A 16,542-nucleotide genomic window follows, 5' to 3' on the forward strand; every position below is an offset into this window, starting at 1 on the left:
TTAAACATAAACATGACATAAACTTTGTGCTAGAAGGAAAGTAAAGAGAAATCTAAACTATTTGGAATATTTTGAGACGTTTCCACGGGGTAATACCGCTAATACCGCCATCTGCCGACAGTATTGGTAGTGGAGGATTTTTTCCGTATTAGTCTTTTTTTTTTTACATGTGCAGCGGTTCCGTCTTCTGCTATTTACTTGTCCACCTAAAAATATTACACAAGCAAACATGAATACTCCGAAGAAAAAAAAAATAAAAAAAATAAACTTTTCAGCCATTTTTTGCACCAAACAATCGCATAGACATAAACGAGGTTTTTATTCTTATCTCAATTAGTCAAAGCCTTAAAAATAGTGTTTTTTTTAAAAAAAACCCAAAGATTTCATATTGTGTTTTAAAAAAATGTCTTTTCAGTGTCAAAATTTATGATTTCAAATAATTGCTGTTCAGACACCTTTCAGAAAAGCCTGAAATTGTCCTTTCATCAGACATTAGTATTAAAATGTTTATAGAAAGTTTTCACCCCTTATATGTTTTACACTTTTATTACTTTTACAAATCAAGCGTGATCAACAAAATATGGCTTTTTGACTAGACGAAAAGAACAAAGTGAAAATTGATTAGATCTTATAGAATCAGGTGCTACAATCACTGGAGACTCCATTCCTGTCATTGGCAGACTCCTAGTACCACATGATGCAGGCTCCGCCCCCATGCGGAAGTAGAGCAAACCTCCAACGAACAATGACTGACAAACGTGTCAGACGCATTTTGCACGTACAAAACGGGTGAGTAATGACTTAAATGATACAAGTTTGCAAAAATCTACCTTCAAGGAAAGGCTTAAAAATAAACATTAGCATAAAAAGGTGCTTAAATATAAATACTGCAGTTACTGCAGCACATGTTTTCAGCTACCTTTGTTATTTACACACAGAAATCAAGCATGACTACCTTCAATTATTGATCTTTGATTTGACTATCAATAAGTGTTGTTATTACAAAAAATTAGATGTTTGCTACCAGTTACCCTCATGCAGACAAACAAATGGTAGTTTGGACTTGGACAGCATTCCTTGATTTATTTCTTGCATTATTCCAGACTCCTTTGGGTTTTGGAAATAAATTGGATTTTGTCCTCTAAATAGTCCCCCTTGGATTTTGTCCATCGGTTCGGATTGCATGTTCCCCACTGACAACGTTGGACCATGATTTGCTATTATTTTCCTCAAAATCTTTATAACTGTAGCACGTTAGGAATGATGAATCCAGCAATACTGATGGAGGTTCGGTTCCTCCAGAAAAGGTGGTGCACTTCTGGACAAATGTCAGTTGACTGGACCTCTGTTGATTTGGGTTTGTCACTTTAAAGGGGGTGAATAATTATGGAATAACTTATGTTCTATATTTCGGTTTAATTGCCAATCTTTTGTGGAAATAATTTTTCCCCTTGATATGAAAGTGTTTTTTAGTAATTTTTCTAATCAAAAAAGCAAAATTTTGTTGATCACAATTTATTTATAAAAACAATATAAAGGATCCAAGAGGATTAATACATTTTAGAGAAACTATTTGTATGCGTTACAGCACATACAAAAAAGCAATACTAAACTTGCTTTGGGGTGCAAATGACATAATATTTTATTGCCTCCAGCGTGTTTCCTGGCTCTGACCTTTTATTTTGAAAGAGAAACAACTCTGTATCCGGTTAGACCTTATTGCCGCGAACTTGAACATTCTCCGTCCGTCGCTGCTGCCAGAAACAGTCAGCCGCGCTCCGAGGATGATTTCCGCTCACACACTGTTGCGCCTCCCCGGATGATCCACCGCAGGTCAAAATGTCAAGTCCAGTTTTCACCCTTCTATAGACAAGAAGAAGAAGAAGAAGAGACTTAGAGTTTGATGTTTGTTTTTCTTCCTCATTGGGAGAAATAGTCATAAAAAAGCGGTGAAGTGGAAAACGCCTGAGAAGTTGCTCATCATTCTCTGAGGTGAGCCTGTTTTTGCTTCTCTTCGTTGATCTGAGAGCGGGTTGGTTTTAACGCACATGATGTGTGCGCAAAATGACCTGCAGCTAAAGGTGCATTCAGACTGCGGGTTAGAGAGGTGACAGGCGGAAGGATGTGGGGGCAGCTGCGAGATTCTGGTGGAAATCTTGCATGTAGAAACAGGAAAAACGCGTTTCTGAGCAACGTTTATAACCTAATGTGAGTTTAGGTCATCAGTTATCTTTGGATGATTATTGTTTATATCTGAACTCAGCTTGACGTCTGTGTCTCCAAATACAGCAGGCAGGACATGTAATTAGACCTGATGAGTGTGTGCAGAGGTCAATGTGCTGGAAGCGGGCAACAACCTGCCCTCTCTCTGGTTTCCCTTCTGTGTGAATGTCAGGAAGTGTGACTGGGATGAGAGTCTCTTCCCACTGGAGGGATGCAATACAGCTTCATGTTTTCAGAAGACTCTAAACTTGGAGAGAATCTCCACATTTTCAGATTTCCCAGCTTCTTTTGACAGCAATGTGATGCACGGAGTCAGATTTGGTTCAGATTCCTCAGTCAAAGCACAAGAAGGAACCAGCAGGTGTGAATAACCGCAAACCACTAAAGCCTTGAACAACGAGTGAGTGAGTGAGAAGAGCGAGTGAAGACCCTGTCATTTTCATCTTCATCATCACAACCTCCAGTGTGACATCACAGGAGTGAGGCAGAGGACCGTTGGTTGTGACACATTAGTATCTTAGCAACAGACCGCATCCTTTCAGCACGCCGCCGTGAGAACAAAACCGCCTTCATGGACACAGAGGGAGCTGTTTGTTCAAAAAGCTGCGGCAGAATTTAGTCACTTTTATTTCTGATGAGAGGAACTTTTTTAAGATGCCAGAAAAGCGTTTCTCCATCTTAACATTAAACGTCTTTGTTTTGGCGGTTGGCACTGAATGGTTGTGTGTGTTTATGTGGTTGTTCCTCTTTAGGATCTTTCCATGACCTTTAGGCCTCATGGGGTCAAAAGCCCGGCCTACTGCAGTGGACCAGCATCTTTTAGTTGAAGGTGTGAATTGACGTCAGGGATACTCAGAAATATTTTTACACAGATGAACTGAGTCATCATACGTGTGCTTGAGTTTTATTTTTCATTATGTTGGTATGTTTCAATCAAAATCAAATAAACTCATTCCAATGTCGTCCAGGTTGCCCTCCTGTGACCTCAGATCATGGCCTACACACTGAGCGTGGCACCAGATGGTCGGACCCGCTCCGTCGGACCGCAGCACTGCGTCACTCGAGTCGAGCTCTCTGTCACTGCGTCCAGCCTGCTGGATCGGGATGTAGCCTCCAAATCAGACCCATTTTGCGTTCTCTTCCACGAAGTGGATGGAAACTGGGTGGAGGTACGTCACCTGGGAGGGGCTGACGGATCAAAGGGTTTACTTTGCAAGGAATTTGTACAAAATGCATAGACAATTTTCAGATCAGGTCAAAAAAAGTTGAAAGATCTGAATCAATTTTACTAAACCATTTGACTCTGAAAATAAACAGTCAGGTTGTATTTGTTGACCTATAGGTTGTGATCCAAACACACGAGGTTTTGGCCATCTGGCATCAGTCATGTCATGCTGAGCCCAGGGAAATGTTGCCAGATTCCTGAGCTGTATTACGATAGAAAACAAGGGAGGAAGATGTGCTTAAAGGTGTAATTGGATTAGTAATATCAATATGTTTTTACTCATAACTCTTTCCCCTTTGATCCTGCAATTGACCTTAATTATAATAAAATAGTAAATTGGCTAGAGACGTCTGAATTACTACTCAGATTCCTGCATAATTTTACATATAATGTTCTTGTTAAAGATTAACTGAACCCCAAACTTTTTTTTTTAAAGATAAAACGTGTGAAAAGGTTCTGTCTTTATGTTGCTGTTCAAATTGTGAAAATTTCTTTTAAATTTGTGTAATTCTGTAATATTTTGCCTAAAACCATCTCAGTTCTGCCCTCTTTGGGTTGAACAGTGGCTACTGCAGTTAAATTTACCCTTTGGTTACAATCTTACAGCTTGGTTAATGTCTACGTGTCACGCAGCCTCTGTTCAGATTTAAAACCATTTCACTTCGACACACGCCCCCTGCTGGTGAGTCAGGAGTTGGAATAATGAGCTGATTGGTGCTTCACATGTTGTCACCATATAAACCTCCAATAACATAGAAGAAAAGTTGCTAATTTGGTCCAGTGTCCCCCTCTGCTTATTCCTACACTTGGCCACGCCCCTTTGCTTATATTGGCTCTGCCCACTCGTGGGATTTTTAACGAATTATCTGTGGGCGGGGCTATGCTTTCACAGTGGGGTTTAGTTACACTGAAACACTTGACTTAAGCACGCTGACCCTGGTGGTTTTAGCAGAGATGTTAAAATTTCCAAGCGTAGAAACAGGTTAAGGTGAAGGTTTTTGGTGTTTGATGGATTAAACACCAGACAGATGCAATCAATGTGACTTATGTATAAAAAACTTTATTTATATTAAACGGCATAAAATCAGACAACGTTCCATGACGTGCTCCATTTGCAGCTGTGAGTTTCTGCAGTTCACGGTTGGAAAAGTCAACTAAACCAACCGGCTTCTCCTGGCAAAAGCCAGTAACAAACAGTGAAACCACAGAGTTTCAATATTGGTAAAAAGTGACTCGTCTCTCTGCCATGGGAGGGAATGTAGGTCAGCGAACCACATAGAGCTGCAGTCACTCATGCAGCTTATAGCTGACTGCAGATACTTCAGCAACATGGTCCTTCTTTATCACCTGCTGCTGTTTATAAATCCAGCCTGAATGGGAAAGTATTAGTTGTGCTCTCAGAGGTCAGAAATACCGGCTGGGATTTGAGAAAAGTTTCACAAATGCAGCTTAAAACAAAACGGTTCTTATAAATCAAGATGCTGAAGGGAGAATCTGTTTGCAGAGATGCTGTGATCCATTCTCCTCCTCAGGCTCTCACAGATGCTGTTATTTCTATTAATAACCTGTTAGCTGATGGTTTTTTGTTTCTTTCCTCACTTTTTTCTGTAGTCAATACATCCTGAGCTGAAGAAGCATCAATTGATGCATTAAATTCTTTTTTTTACTTTTTATTTAAGATTTATAGACATTGAAGCATACAGTGAGTCAACAATAACTCAATATATGGCAAAGTTATGATTATTGCAGTAATGGTTACACAGTGTGTGAGGATAGGGAGGTAAAAAAACTACAATAACATCAATAAAATTATAAATAGACTTAGACTTGTACTTTAAATACTGAGATGAAAACAATGAATTTTAACATTTATTTATTATTTATTATCTGTGGTTTATGTTCTTGATGCGGCCAACAATTATTTTATTAATCCATTATTCTATCAATTATTTTGACAATTAGTCAAGTAATTGGATTTTTAAAAATGGCACATTCTGCCAATTTTTCAGTTAAATACTTAAGCTTATGTCATACAATATGAACAAAACTATTTAAAAGTGCATATAAACAAAGCAATTCTATTTTCTAAACAAAGAAAATAAACATTTTAAATTGAAAATCTATAAAAAAGCTCAAAAAAAGAAAATAAATATTTTATTGGCTAAAATGCAATAACATAGCATTGCTTTAGCGAACGCTTGATTATTTGTAGCAAAGGATGCATCTGCAGCAAAAACAATATCAAATATTTAAATAATCTCTTTCTGCTTCATTTAACATCAATACAGCAGGCTATTGTTTCATTTAACTAATTAATAATTGATAGGAATAGGTGCTTAATTTAATTTTCTTTACTGAATTTCAACCAGGTGAAGCTAAAACTGCCACTGGAAGAGTCTGTGTAGAACATATTTACAGATAAAAATGGTTTTTAACTTAAATGCAAAATGTAAATATTTTGTTGCAGTTTTGGCTTAATTCCTGCTCTGATCGTGTTGAGTTTATGTTTTAAAGTCTGCAAACTTTAGCTAGTGATTAATTGATTAATAAAGTAGCTGGAGATTTATTCAATAATCGATTAATCACGATTTAACCTGATTAATCATTTCAGCTGTACTTGATGCTGCGATGCCTGACTGTGCCCCAGTCAGCAGATCGACATGGAGATTTTAGCCGTTCAAGCTAGAAATGTCTTCTGTTTTTCTTTTTATATTGTTAAAAACCCAAATGTGAATACCATATTGCACCAGTTTATGTACGGGGTGTGTGTGTGTGTGTGTGCGTGTGGGCGTGTGTGTGTGTGTGTGTGTGGGCGTGTGGGCTGCAACTTCAAGGCACCTCTGCAGCAAACAGCTGGTCAACAGGGCAATCAGATTTTTGGGAAGGCATGCGTGTGTGTGTGTGTGTGTGTGTGTGTAGGCGTGTGCCTCGTGTTGCAGCGCGCTGTCGGTCAGCGGGGCATGTGGCTCCAAAGCGAAATTGCCAATGGTTACCAAGGCAACGCCGAGGGAAACAAAAAGCTTAGCGCTCCTGTAGTGAGGGCGCGATGGAGGAGGCGAAGCTGGGCCCGCGCCTTTTCTCGGGTTTTATCCGCAGCTTGCCGTTTCTCTCACACTCGCAGCTTTCTCACCTTCTCCTGCTGCCTCCTGTTCGCTTTGTTTTCCTCCCATCGCCTTCCCAAATCCCGTCACCTCTCCGTGTCTCATTCTGTCTTCGTTTTGCGTCTATATCCGTCTGCGTTAGGAGATAGAGGCATGAGAAGCAGCTGGGTAAACCGAGGGGGGAAAAGTGTGACAAGAGAGGGAGGGAAAACCGGGCGACAAGGCGGGTAAGGGGGAAGGAGACAGCGGAGGTGAAAGACGGAGAGGTGACGACATGAATTAAGATGAAGGTGACAGTAAGTGAGCGAACTGAGCTTGATGGTAACTTGGAGGAAATATTCATCTAAGTTATGCAAATGACAAAACACCCAGTTAGCAGTCTGCTCGAGCAATTTCCTAAATCCTGTGATCTTTTTTCTGCTCTCCAAACTCCAAATCCTAATGCTAATCTCCACACGTGTTATGAGCACAGATATAAGCTTGTAACACTGCAAGTGAGAACTCGCATGCAGTGGGATGTTCTGTCACTGAGGTTTAAATCACACATTCACCAGACTGCAAAGTGCAACCTTATGGAGCCTGGAGTCTTTATTTGGTGGTTCTGTTAACATTAACTTTTATAAACCTTTCTGCCCCACGATGCAGATTGAAGTAAGTTTCTTTTTCCTTCTTCTTCCACCACCCTGTTGGAAATAAATCAGTCTGAGTCAGAATGATGCTACTCCACATTTCGTCTATTTAAATGACAGCCGGTGACTGAAACCAAATTGGGTTTGTCCACCAGAGAGCACAAGATGTCCCACTCAGCGCAAGTAGGTCACAGTTCAGGGATCTACATCAAAATCTTCTGACTGAAATGAAACGGAAACAAAAAGAGATTTTGGTGACACTTTATTTGTTCCATATTCATGATGCATTTGAGTAAATATTAGCACCTTTCAGCTCCTCTGCATCACTGGTTCTGGTGTCTCCGATCTTTAACTTGAAAATAAGTCATAAGTCGGAAGAGACCATTTAAAATGATCAGCTTCTCTGATTTTACTTTTTATAGCTGTATATTTTTGAGTGCTATGAACCTTGTTCTTTCATTCTTAATGACAATGTGTCTCTGGGATTTTAAGCAAAAATTAAATATTTATTTGCATAAAATGAGAAATGACTGCATTAGAATTAAAGGGAAGGACAAACTCTGGTTTGTACTTATTTATTAAACTTTTCCATAAGAGTATTTGTAGAGTTTACATGTTCTCCATGTATGGGTTTTTCCCTGCTCTTAATTCCCCCTTTTTAGATTGCATTTGTTTTACAAACACAAAGTGATCTATGTTACAGTATCTATGTATACATAGATCTATGTATACAGTAACCAACATTTACTCTCTTTCTGCACCATGACCACGATGCTCCCACCTCTCTCCCCTCAGGTTTTAATTCTTACTGAACCTGAAAGATCAGAGGGAAAGTACATTTAATTGACCAGATACTTTTTCAACAAGCAGAATGACACAGGAAATGCAAAAGCTTATGGTAGCCGCCTTTCCAATCATAATATTCCACACAACGATAATTGCATATATATTGTTCAACTCTACCTGGAATCTATTTTTAAGAGAACAAAATAAAATATTGGGACTCTCTTATAATTATTTGTGACTGAGGAACAACACAATTGTAAAATTTTACAAAAAGGCACCAGAGAGTTGAGTTTATATCAAAATGATTAAAAATGGGAACGGATCTGAAATAAATGTTTGTTTCAATACACATAATAGTAATAAATTAGAAAGAAAACTAAAAAATATCCAGCTGTGCAATAAAAAGACAGATATAAACTGCTTAAATGCATGACCTAATTAAGTAAAATGTAAAGAAAATATGTAGATTTTAATAAAATGCTGTCATTTGAGATTCACAAAGAATCACTCTTCTCCATTTAAATGTATTTCCTGAAAATATGAATTTGCTCCACAGATTCTCTTTGATTTGATGTTTTGAATGAAGAACACACATCCAGTCAAGTGGTTTGTTGGCTGTTGAAATTTGAATAATTAGCATAATTTTAGCTAGATGTGCCACAGTTGAAGTATTAAAAGTCGTTTCTAACGAGGATAGTGACTCTTAAGCAATGAGAGTTAAACTTTCCAGCCTGCAATGCTTGTTTTAGTTCTGGCATCTGCAGATTGATTATGTTGATCAAACAGTAAATACATTATTTTGATGCCATAAACGTCATGTGAGTTGACTACATTTTAACTCATTTTATTTTCTTAGTTATGCCTTTAGGTGTCCAAAGTGCGGTCTGGGGGCCATATCTGGCCCCTGGGATGATTCTGTCTGGCCCACAAATGGAGACTTTTTAAAATTTAATTAGAGGAAAAATATTACAAATTAAAATTTTCTATAATGGAAAATATTCAGTTCAACACAAGGTATTTGTCTTTAACAACCAACATTTAGCTTTCTTTAAAATTTCAAATGTTCATGTTTAGCTTTTTGTTGCCCAGAATAAAGTAATCACACCCATTCCTCCTCTGTTGTCTCCGTGTAGCTTGTAATGTAGCAACAACGTATTTTTGTTGTTGTTTTTGCTCCAGAACAGAATTCCTGCGTCTGCATGTGTTTATGTGTTTTCCAGTCTTTCGTTGTCTCATATCATAGTAAACGTGGGCAGATGAAAGATGAGGTTGACATGAGGACAAAATGCTGCGAGGTTCTGATTCAGCTCCGTAGCCTGGTGAGCCGGGTTCAAATCCGCCGTGACTCAAATCTAAGATGCTCACTGGAGCCGCCGGGCGTCCAGGAAGTCCTGGTAATTTACCTCCTTAAGCTGTGAAGCGCAGCCGTTCTCCTCCGCTCTTCATCACCAATGCTCCTCTTGGGCTTCCGTAGTTCAGAGTGATGTCAGCACGCGCAGGGCAGCCATCTTGTTTGATAATTTATGTCAACTCCATGACAAAATACAAAGGTCAGGCTAAGATTTTCTTTAATATAAAAATAGTCATGATTTTACAAGAATACGGACGTAGTAATAGGAAAACGCTTTAATTTGACCAGAATAAAATTGTGATATTTTAAGAATGAAGTAGAAATTTAATGAGAACAACATGAAAAATAACAAAAACATTGTTTTTTTCTCATTAAAACAACTTTATTCTTGTAAATTTCTGTTAATATTGTAACTTTATTCTCTTAGTTAAACAAATATTCTCATAGCCTGGCCCTACTGCTCCACCATACAACTCTCAGAAGGGATATTTAAATTAAAACCACTTTTTGAAAATATTTACTGTCATTTCCGATTTATTTTTTAGAAAAGAAAGCAAATTAATATTGCTTAAAATCAGATCTGGTATAAAATGTAATATGAAAGCAAAGATTTCTTTTCTAAGGTGATTGTTGATGTTTTCCATGTTGTCATTCTAAAAAACACACTTTTTAATTGATTTTCTCACACTGATAAGAAACTGATAATCGAAGTATTGATCAGCACCACTGCTTTTCCTGTTGTATACGTAAAATTTTTTTTGCTTAACAAATAAAAACCTTCAATCTGTTGCATTTTTGTACTCGAGGTGAGATTTGAATAACTTTAGAATCTGATTAAAACTTGATGATACAAAACGAAACCCTGAGAGAAAACAGTTTATTTTGAACACAATCTTCATAAGCATCAGTTGTAACTAAAGAGACATTAATGAAGTAAGACATGTGACGATGTAAAGCGTTTTGCTGCAGCAGGGCTGCATCTGTGTGTCATTACACACAGATGTAATTCATTCACAAGATGCTGGTGCTTCACAGTTGTCATCTCTGCTGCATCAGTGCATCAAACTGCTGCTTCTGCTTGCCGTAGTTCAGAAGTGGCGACAGGCTAAACATGCACTGACCTCCTCTGGATAAACAGGCTGTGAGTCAGAAGCTGGTTAGTGGAGTCACAGCAAGAACACGACTCCTGTTGTCCTTTTAGAGACTCCCACACCCGCTAGGATGTCTGCGTCCGTCTGGGCAGGTTTTGTTGCTATAATTAGACAAAAAGTGACTCCACCAAGCTAACAGTTTTTAATTGACAGTTAACATCAGAAGATAAGGTGCAAATGGCAGTTTGTTATCTACTATATAAATAAAGGTAATGTCTAAATCCAAAGCTAGCTCTTTAATTTAGTCCTGTGAATTTGCACAAAACAGTCTGTTTGATATAGGAGGAATATTTATTGATGACCTTGACTTAAACTCATTACATCATCAAATGTTCTCCCTTTTTGGCTGAAACAGTTAATCGGATTAATCATGAGGAATAGATTTTTAAAATAGTCAATTAATCTAGTAATCGAGTAATAGTTACTCTATATCTAGAGTAACTATATATATAGTACAAATAATATATATATATTTAATTTTTTATATAGAGACTCTAAATAGGTCACTGGTTAAAAGAAGAACAGATCAGTAACTAAGCCAAAACTGTAAAAAGAATAAAAACATTTAGCTTTAAAGATAAAAACGCTTTTTAAAGCTAAATGTAAAAATGTTCTACAGAAATCCTCAAGTGGCAGTTTTAACTTCACCTGGTTGAAAATAAAATCTCATATTAAGCACCTTTTGGTGTCCGGTTATTAATCAGTTAATCCAAAAAATAATTAACAGATCACTGGAAAATTTCCAGACACCGAAAAACATTAACTTATTGCCAAAAAAAAAAAACAGCTGGGTGTTTTTCTTTAAGTGCTTGGACATTTTTTTGGAAGCAGTTGAGACCCAAATGGAAGCATAAAAATATGAATTTTTCATAACAGACCCCTTTTAAGAGAAAAAATGCTAAATCAAAGATCAGCCCCTGTTGAAAGGTGAATTATTTGCTCTCTACTGTTTGCTTACACTTAAACTCACAGAAACATTTTCGTTCTTATCCTTAAAAGAAACAGAGTTTGAACAAAGGATGAAATAACTTGTTTTATTCCTTTGCTTCTGCTCTTCCAGCTGGGACGGACCGAGACAGCCGTGAACAACCTGAACCCGGTGTTTGGGGTGAAGTTCCAGGTGGACTATCACTTCGAAGAGATCCAGAAGCTTCGCTTCGCCATGTTCGATGAAGACAAGTGTGCTACACAGCTTTACGAACACGACTTCCTGGGAGAGTTCATCTGCACACTGGGAGTGGTACAGCATGACCGTCTGCTACTTTCGCAACATCACAGATTATTTTATTGGAGGAAATGTTGAATTCAGCAGCTAGTGTAGGAAACTGCATCAAGTGATTAGTTTCAGGACAGAGTAAGAAGGAAACTTCAACAAAATACCCTAAAATTAAAATCTGGGTTTGTTTTATTGAGAGAAAATGTAGATGATGCTTTCTTTTTTAATTCTCTTCTAGATTGTGTCCAATAAGAAACTTCACAGACCGCTGATATTAGCCAATGGGAAGCCAGCTGGCAAAGGTTCTGTCACGGTAAGAATAATTACAGTTTAATCCAGTTAATCCAACTCCAGTCCATTTGCCCAGAAAGTCCGGTTTGTTTGGGGAAGTGTGAATGCGTAATCGAACCATAAAAGTGAACTCTGGCCCACCTAAAAACCTCGGCCTGTGTTAGGTTCAAAGGAACTCTGGTGAGGTTTTTAATGTATATGTGAACGCTAAGCAGACTGGAGACCACTCCAAAAGGAGGAAGTGGACTACAGTGCAGGGTATTCTGGGTAAACAACCAAAACAAACACTTGCACTGGTGGGAGAAATGAGAAATCCTCCAATAGTTAAAATTTCACTCTACTCCATTTTTGTTTATATGTTGTGTTCAGTGTCTTGTTCTGAGGTTTTTCTGTTGTTTCCCCCACAGGTGAGAAGGGAAACAGGTTGATCTAAGGGTTTGGTTTGTTTGACACAGTTGAGTGTGAAAGTGAACCAAAGCAGCTGAAAATGTAACAAATGTTGCAATTTTGGTTCCCAATCTACTGCAGGTGTGAAAAGCAAATGCGTTTGTGTTTCAATACTCCCATTTTAAAATAAACCCTTTGCTGCATTAAGGTGAATAAAATGATGCATTTGAATTAAAGCCTGTCAGACTGTAAGCCACGCTGCTCACATTTAAACATGCCTGCATTAGCTGACTGTGTGTATCCTCCAACACTTCTACTAGAAAACTTTCTCTTTTCTATTGACATTTAGCTTCTTCTTGCTGAAACTAAAATGCAAGAAGAAACTAGATGGAGAAGTATTAACACTCAGCTCAACTCTGAGACTGAAAAACAGAATCGGCTCTGAACAAATCAATAGTTCATCCTGTTCTGTTCCCACTAAGTTAAACTTTTCTGCAATCAGATATGGATGTGCAGATTCTAAGACTCTATTGGACCTGATAAGAAGTGTACATATCCTCAGGGGTTGTAGTCTATATATTTTACGTCTACAGTTAAAAAAAAAGTAAGAAATTAGTTTATTTATTTATATATTTGTGGGGTTATCTGCTTCTCTAAGGAATAATAACATAGTGAAATATCCACTGTGTCAAAATGGAATTATGTTTACAAATAACGCCACTGAATTTCATTCAGGGGTGAAAGAGGGACTGAAAACAATTGTTCCCCACACTTTTCAGAATTTTAGTTGTAAACATTTTGCGAACCATGTAACAGTTTTGTTTACAATTATGCACGTCTTTATGTTGGTTCATTATATAAAAAGCAGTAAAAATACATTGAAGTTTGAGTCCCAATATGGAAAAATAACTTTAAACAGTTCATACTTTGTTTTTTCTTATAGTTTTTAACTCGTATTCTAAAGGACAGTTGTTTGGTTTACTTTTTCACGTAAATATTTTTAACTAAAGAAAAATATTGGTTCTTCTGTCTTTCCGTAGAGTCAAACATGGTCAGGTTGTTTTTTTTATGACAAAGCTGCTGTTTTACTGTAATGGTGGATGATTGTAACTCTGCTCTTCTCAGCTGTTTGTGTTTGAGTTATATCTGGTGTTATTCTGTGCCTTTACTTCAGATAACAGCGCAGGAGCTGTCTGACAACAGAATCATCACTTTGACCCTGAGTGGGCGTAAACTGGATAAGAAGGTAGGCGGTCAGAGCCACACACACACACACACGCACACACACACACACACACACACACACACACACACACACACACACACACACACACACACACACACACACACACACACACACACACACACACACACACACACACACACACACACACACACACACACCCCGGCACACGCAGAAAGTCAGGATGCAAACACAAACATGTGAATACACTCAGCCTGTGCTTACTAATTCAGAAACAGAGCCCACACAGAAAATGTTTTAACCACCTTCTTCTGCGAAAAAGCGGGTGGAATAAAAATAACTGTTTTTAAAAAATGTGTAAAGAATGCAGGACGCATTGTTTTTGCCACTTATGTGAAAATGGAAAAGAGTCTAACAATGGCTCTGCTGAGCAGAACCATTTAAACATTCTGGTTAAACATGACTCATTCATTGTGTTTTTTCCTGTTTTGTTGCCACATTTGATTGCATTCACAGCTTCTCTCTTTGCTCCTATCTATCAGTAATTTGAAGCTGCTTGAATTGAGCAGAATTTAAACAGAGTGGAGCAGCTGCTGAGCTGTTTTCAGCTCATCTGGGCGCGTACCTGCTGTGCACCCTCCTGTTAAATCACCAGGATGCATTAAAAACAGTAATTGCTGCTGCTGAAATGGCTTTTTGGCAAAGGCGATGTTTAAATTATCATAACATTCCAGCTGAGGCTATTATGAGAAATTAAGGGTAAGAAAGAATGAAGTGAAATAAAGTTCATCACTTTTTAAATTGTGCTCTCTGCAGGATTTCTTTGGTAAATCAGATCCCTACCTGGAGTTTCACAAACAGGGGGAAGATGGTAAATGGATGCTGGTGCACAGGACAGAGGTTAGTCATCACTGAATTAAACCATCTAATCTGCTCAACTATTGCCAGTTGCAAAAATAAAAAGAACTCGATGAAACTGTGTAAACTCTGCTCTTGGTTCTGCCAAAACGTGCACAGAATTATGAAAATGAGACGACCCAGCGCTAAGTGCTCTTAGCCAGATAAATTGTGCACATGCATTTGCAAAGTGGGTTTGTTCTGTAAGAGCAAGAAACAGAGCAAAGTTCAGCAGCAAACTGACTCCTAAATGAAGCATCATTAGACTTTCATGTTAATTTAAAAAGGGACACATTCACAGCGGCTCATGTATCAAGCATGAGGAACGGAGGGGAAAGGCTACTGGTCATTTTTACGCTCATTTTGGGATTTAGTGATTCATAAATGAGATGAGGAACTTCTTCTCTTCTGATCGTTTTTGTGCTCAAATCAAAGAAAAAGCTGCACAGACGAGTTCATTGATGGGACTGAACCTTAACTCTGATTTCTTTATTTAAATAACTTGATTGATGAATTTGGGTTCCTGTTTAGAAGCAGTGATGCATTCATTTAGTTATAACAGGTAGGGCCTGTGGTTGTTAGGCTGGATATTATTTTCTTCTTTTCTGTTGTTGCACAAATCTTTTTTAAATCTTTTTTTTTTCTATAAAATTTTTCCTCTGACCTCTAAATGCTACATAATTTTTTTTATTTCTTTAGAGAATCATTCTTGGCAGTCAGAAATTTTAACCTGACTTGGATCTTAATTTCTTATAACAGTTATTAGAAACTCATGTTCCTCTGTGGTAGATTTGCTGCTGTCGGGTTTAACGATACTGTTTCTGTGACTTCAGGTGATAAAGAACACGTTAGACCCGGTGTGGAAACCTTTCACTGTGCCTCTCATTTCTCTCTGCAATGGAGATGTGGAGAGGAACATTAAGGTCGGTCCTTCTCTCACTGAAAATCAACTTTTTGGTCATTTCTGCTATTAAAAAATGAAGCGTTGAATGAAGTAGTGAAACTCCTGGAGCTTGGTGAAGCAGTTTGTTCTTGTGTGGAGTAGAAAACAAAGACAAACCATCTGATCCGCTGCGTTCTGCTCGCTGACAGGTGCTGTGTTATGATTACGATAACGATGGCGGCCATGACTTCATCGGAGAGTTTCAGACCACAGTTTCCAAGATGAGCGAAGCGCAGAACTCAGTGGAGGTAAACACTGGCATTACTGTTGGTGTGTTTGTGTTGCATGTGTTTCAGTGTCTCTCAAATCTGTGTTTGGTTTCACTTCAGACTTTCTGAACCCTGAGTGATCCTGACAGCTTACAATTCTGAGCGATTGTTTAAATTATCTTATTACTTTTTAGTCCAGTTTTCAAGCAATTAAGAAAATAACATTTTCATATCTAATCCTCATACATTTTCTGCAAAAACTTCACTTTGATGGCTTGCTTTGCTTAAAAACAAAAAAATATCAAAGATGATCAGAAAATCTTGAGAATTATTCGTCAGAACTGAAAACTTATTCAAGCATAAAGAAATAAAATGACTCTAAAGCATTGGACCAGTGTGTTGTTTTTATTATTAGCAGATGGAGAGTGAAAGTCGACCTTTTCGACTAAGAATTTCATTCTTTAACACATTTTTTCTTGTTTTCTTAATTATTTTTTTATTTTTAAAATTAAATGAATTGTATTTTACAGTATAAAACACATAGCATCAGTACAATATACAATGTTTTGGGTTAATGAATTGAGACACACAGATAGTGTCTGTAATGTCTGCCTCATAATATAAATCAATAAATTATGAGGCAGGTAAAAATAAACATACAATGACTCAGTTAATTAAGAGTTAAGAAGTTTTTTCTACCATGTGGAGTTTGTTTGATTATATCCAGGATTAATTTAAGAGTAAATAAATAAAATGTAATGTTTTTGACCTTTAAAGTTGACAGCAAAATTTAATTGAGAAATTTTTAAGGGCTGAAAAGTTACATAAGCTTTTGTGGTTGTAACACTGGAAATGTTTTACTGGTATGAATACTTTTGCATCCCATTGTAACTCAATGCTTTTCACACAAATATTTAAACTCAGTGACT

At 37.6% G+C, this 16,542-nt stretch overlaps 1 protein-coding gene across 1 annotated transcript in view; it reads left to right on the forward strand.

Moving 5' to 3' along the window:
- The first annotated feature begins 1,747 nt into the window (after nucleotides 1–1,747).
- The window catches only part of cpne2 (copine 2), a 38,409-nt gene continuing 23,614 nt past the window's right edge, over nucleotides 1,748–16,542 (forward strand). Inside the window, exons 1-8 of the mRNA XM_005795776.2 lie at nucleotides 1,748–1,992; nucleotides 3,192–3,392; nucleotides 11,527–11,706; nucleotides 11,921–11,995; nucleotides 13,535–13,606; nucleotides 14,381–14,464; nucleotides 15,295–15,384; nucleotides 15,554–15,652. Of these exons, the coding sequence (XP_005795833.1) occupies nucleotides 3,216–3,392; nucleotides 11,527–11,706; nucleotides 11,921–11,995; nucleotides 13,535–13,606; nucleotides 14,381–14,464; nucleotides 15,295–15,384; nucleotides 15,554–15,652 (777 nt within the window). The 5' untranslated portion in view covers nucleotides 1,748–1,992; nucleotides 3,192–3,215. The remainder of the gene's footprint in view (nucleotides 1,993–3,191; nucleotides 3,393–11,526; nucleotides 11,707–11,920; nucleotides 11,996–13,534; nucleotides 13,607–14,380; nucleotides 14,465–15,294; nucleotides 15,385–15,553; nucleotides 15,653–16,542) is intronic.

This window comes from Xiphophorus maculatus, chromosome 2 (assembly GCF_002775205.1).
Source record: "Xiphophorus maculatus strain JP 163 A chromosome 2, X_maculatus-5.0-male, whole genome shotgun sequence".
Lineage (NCBI taxonomy): Eukaryota > Metazoa > Chordata > Actinopteri > Cyprinodontiformes > Poeciliidae > Xiphophorus > Xiphophorus maculatus.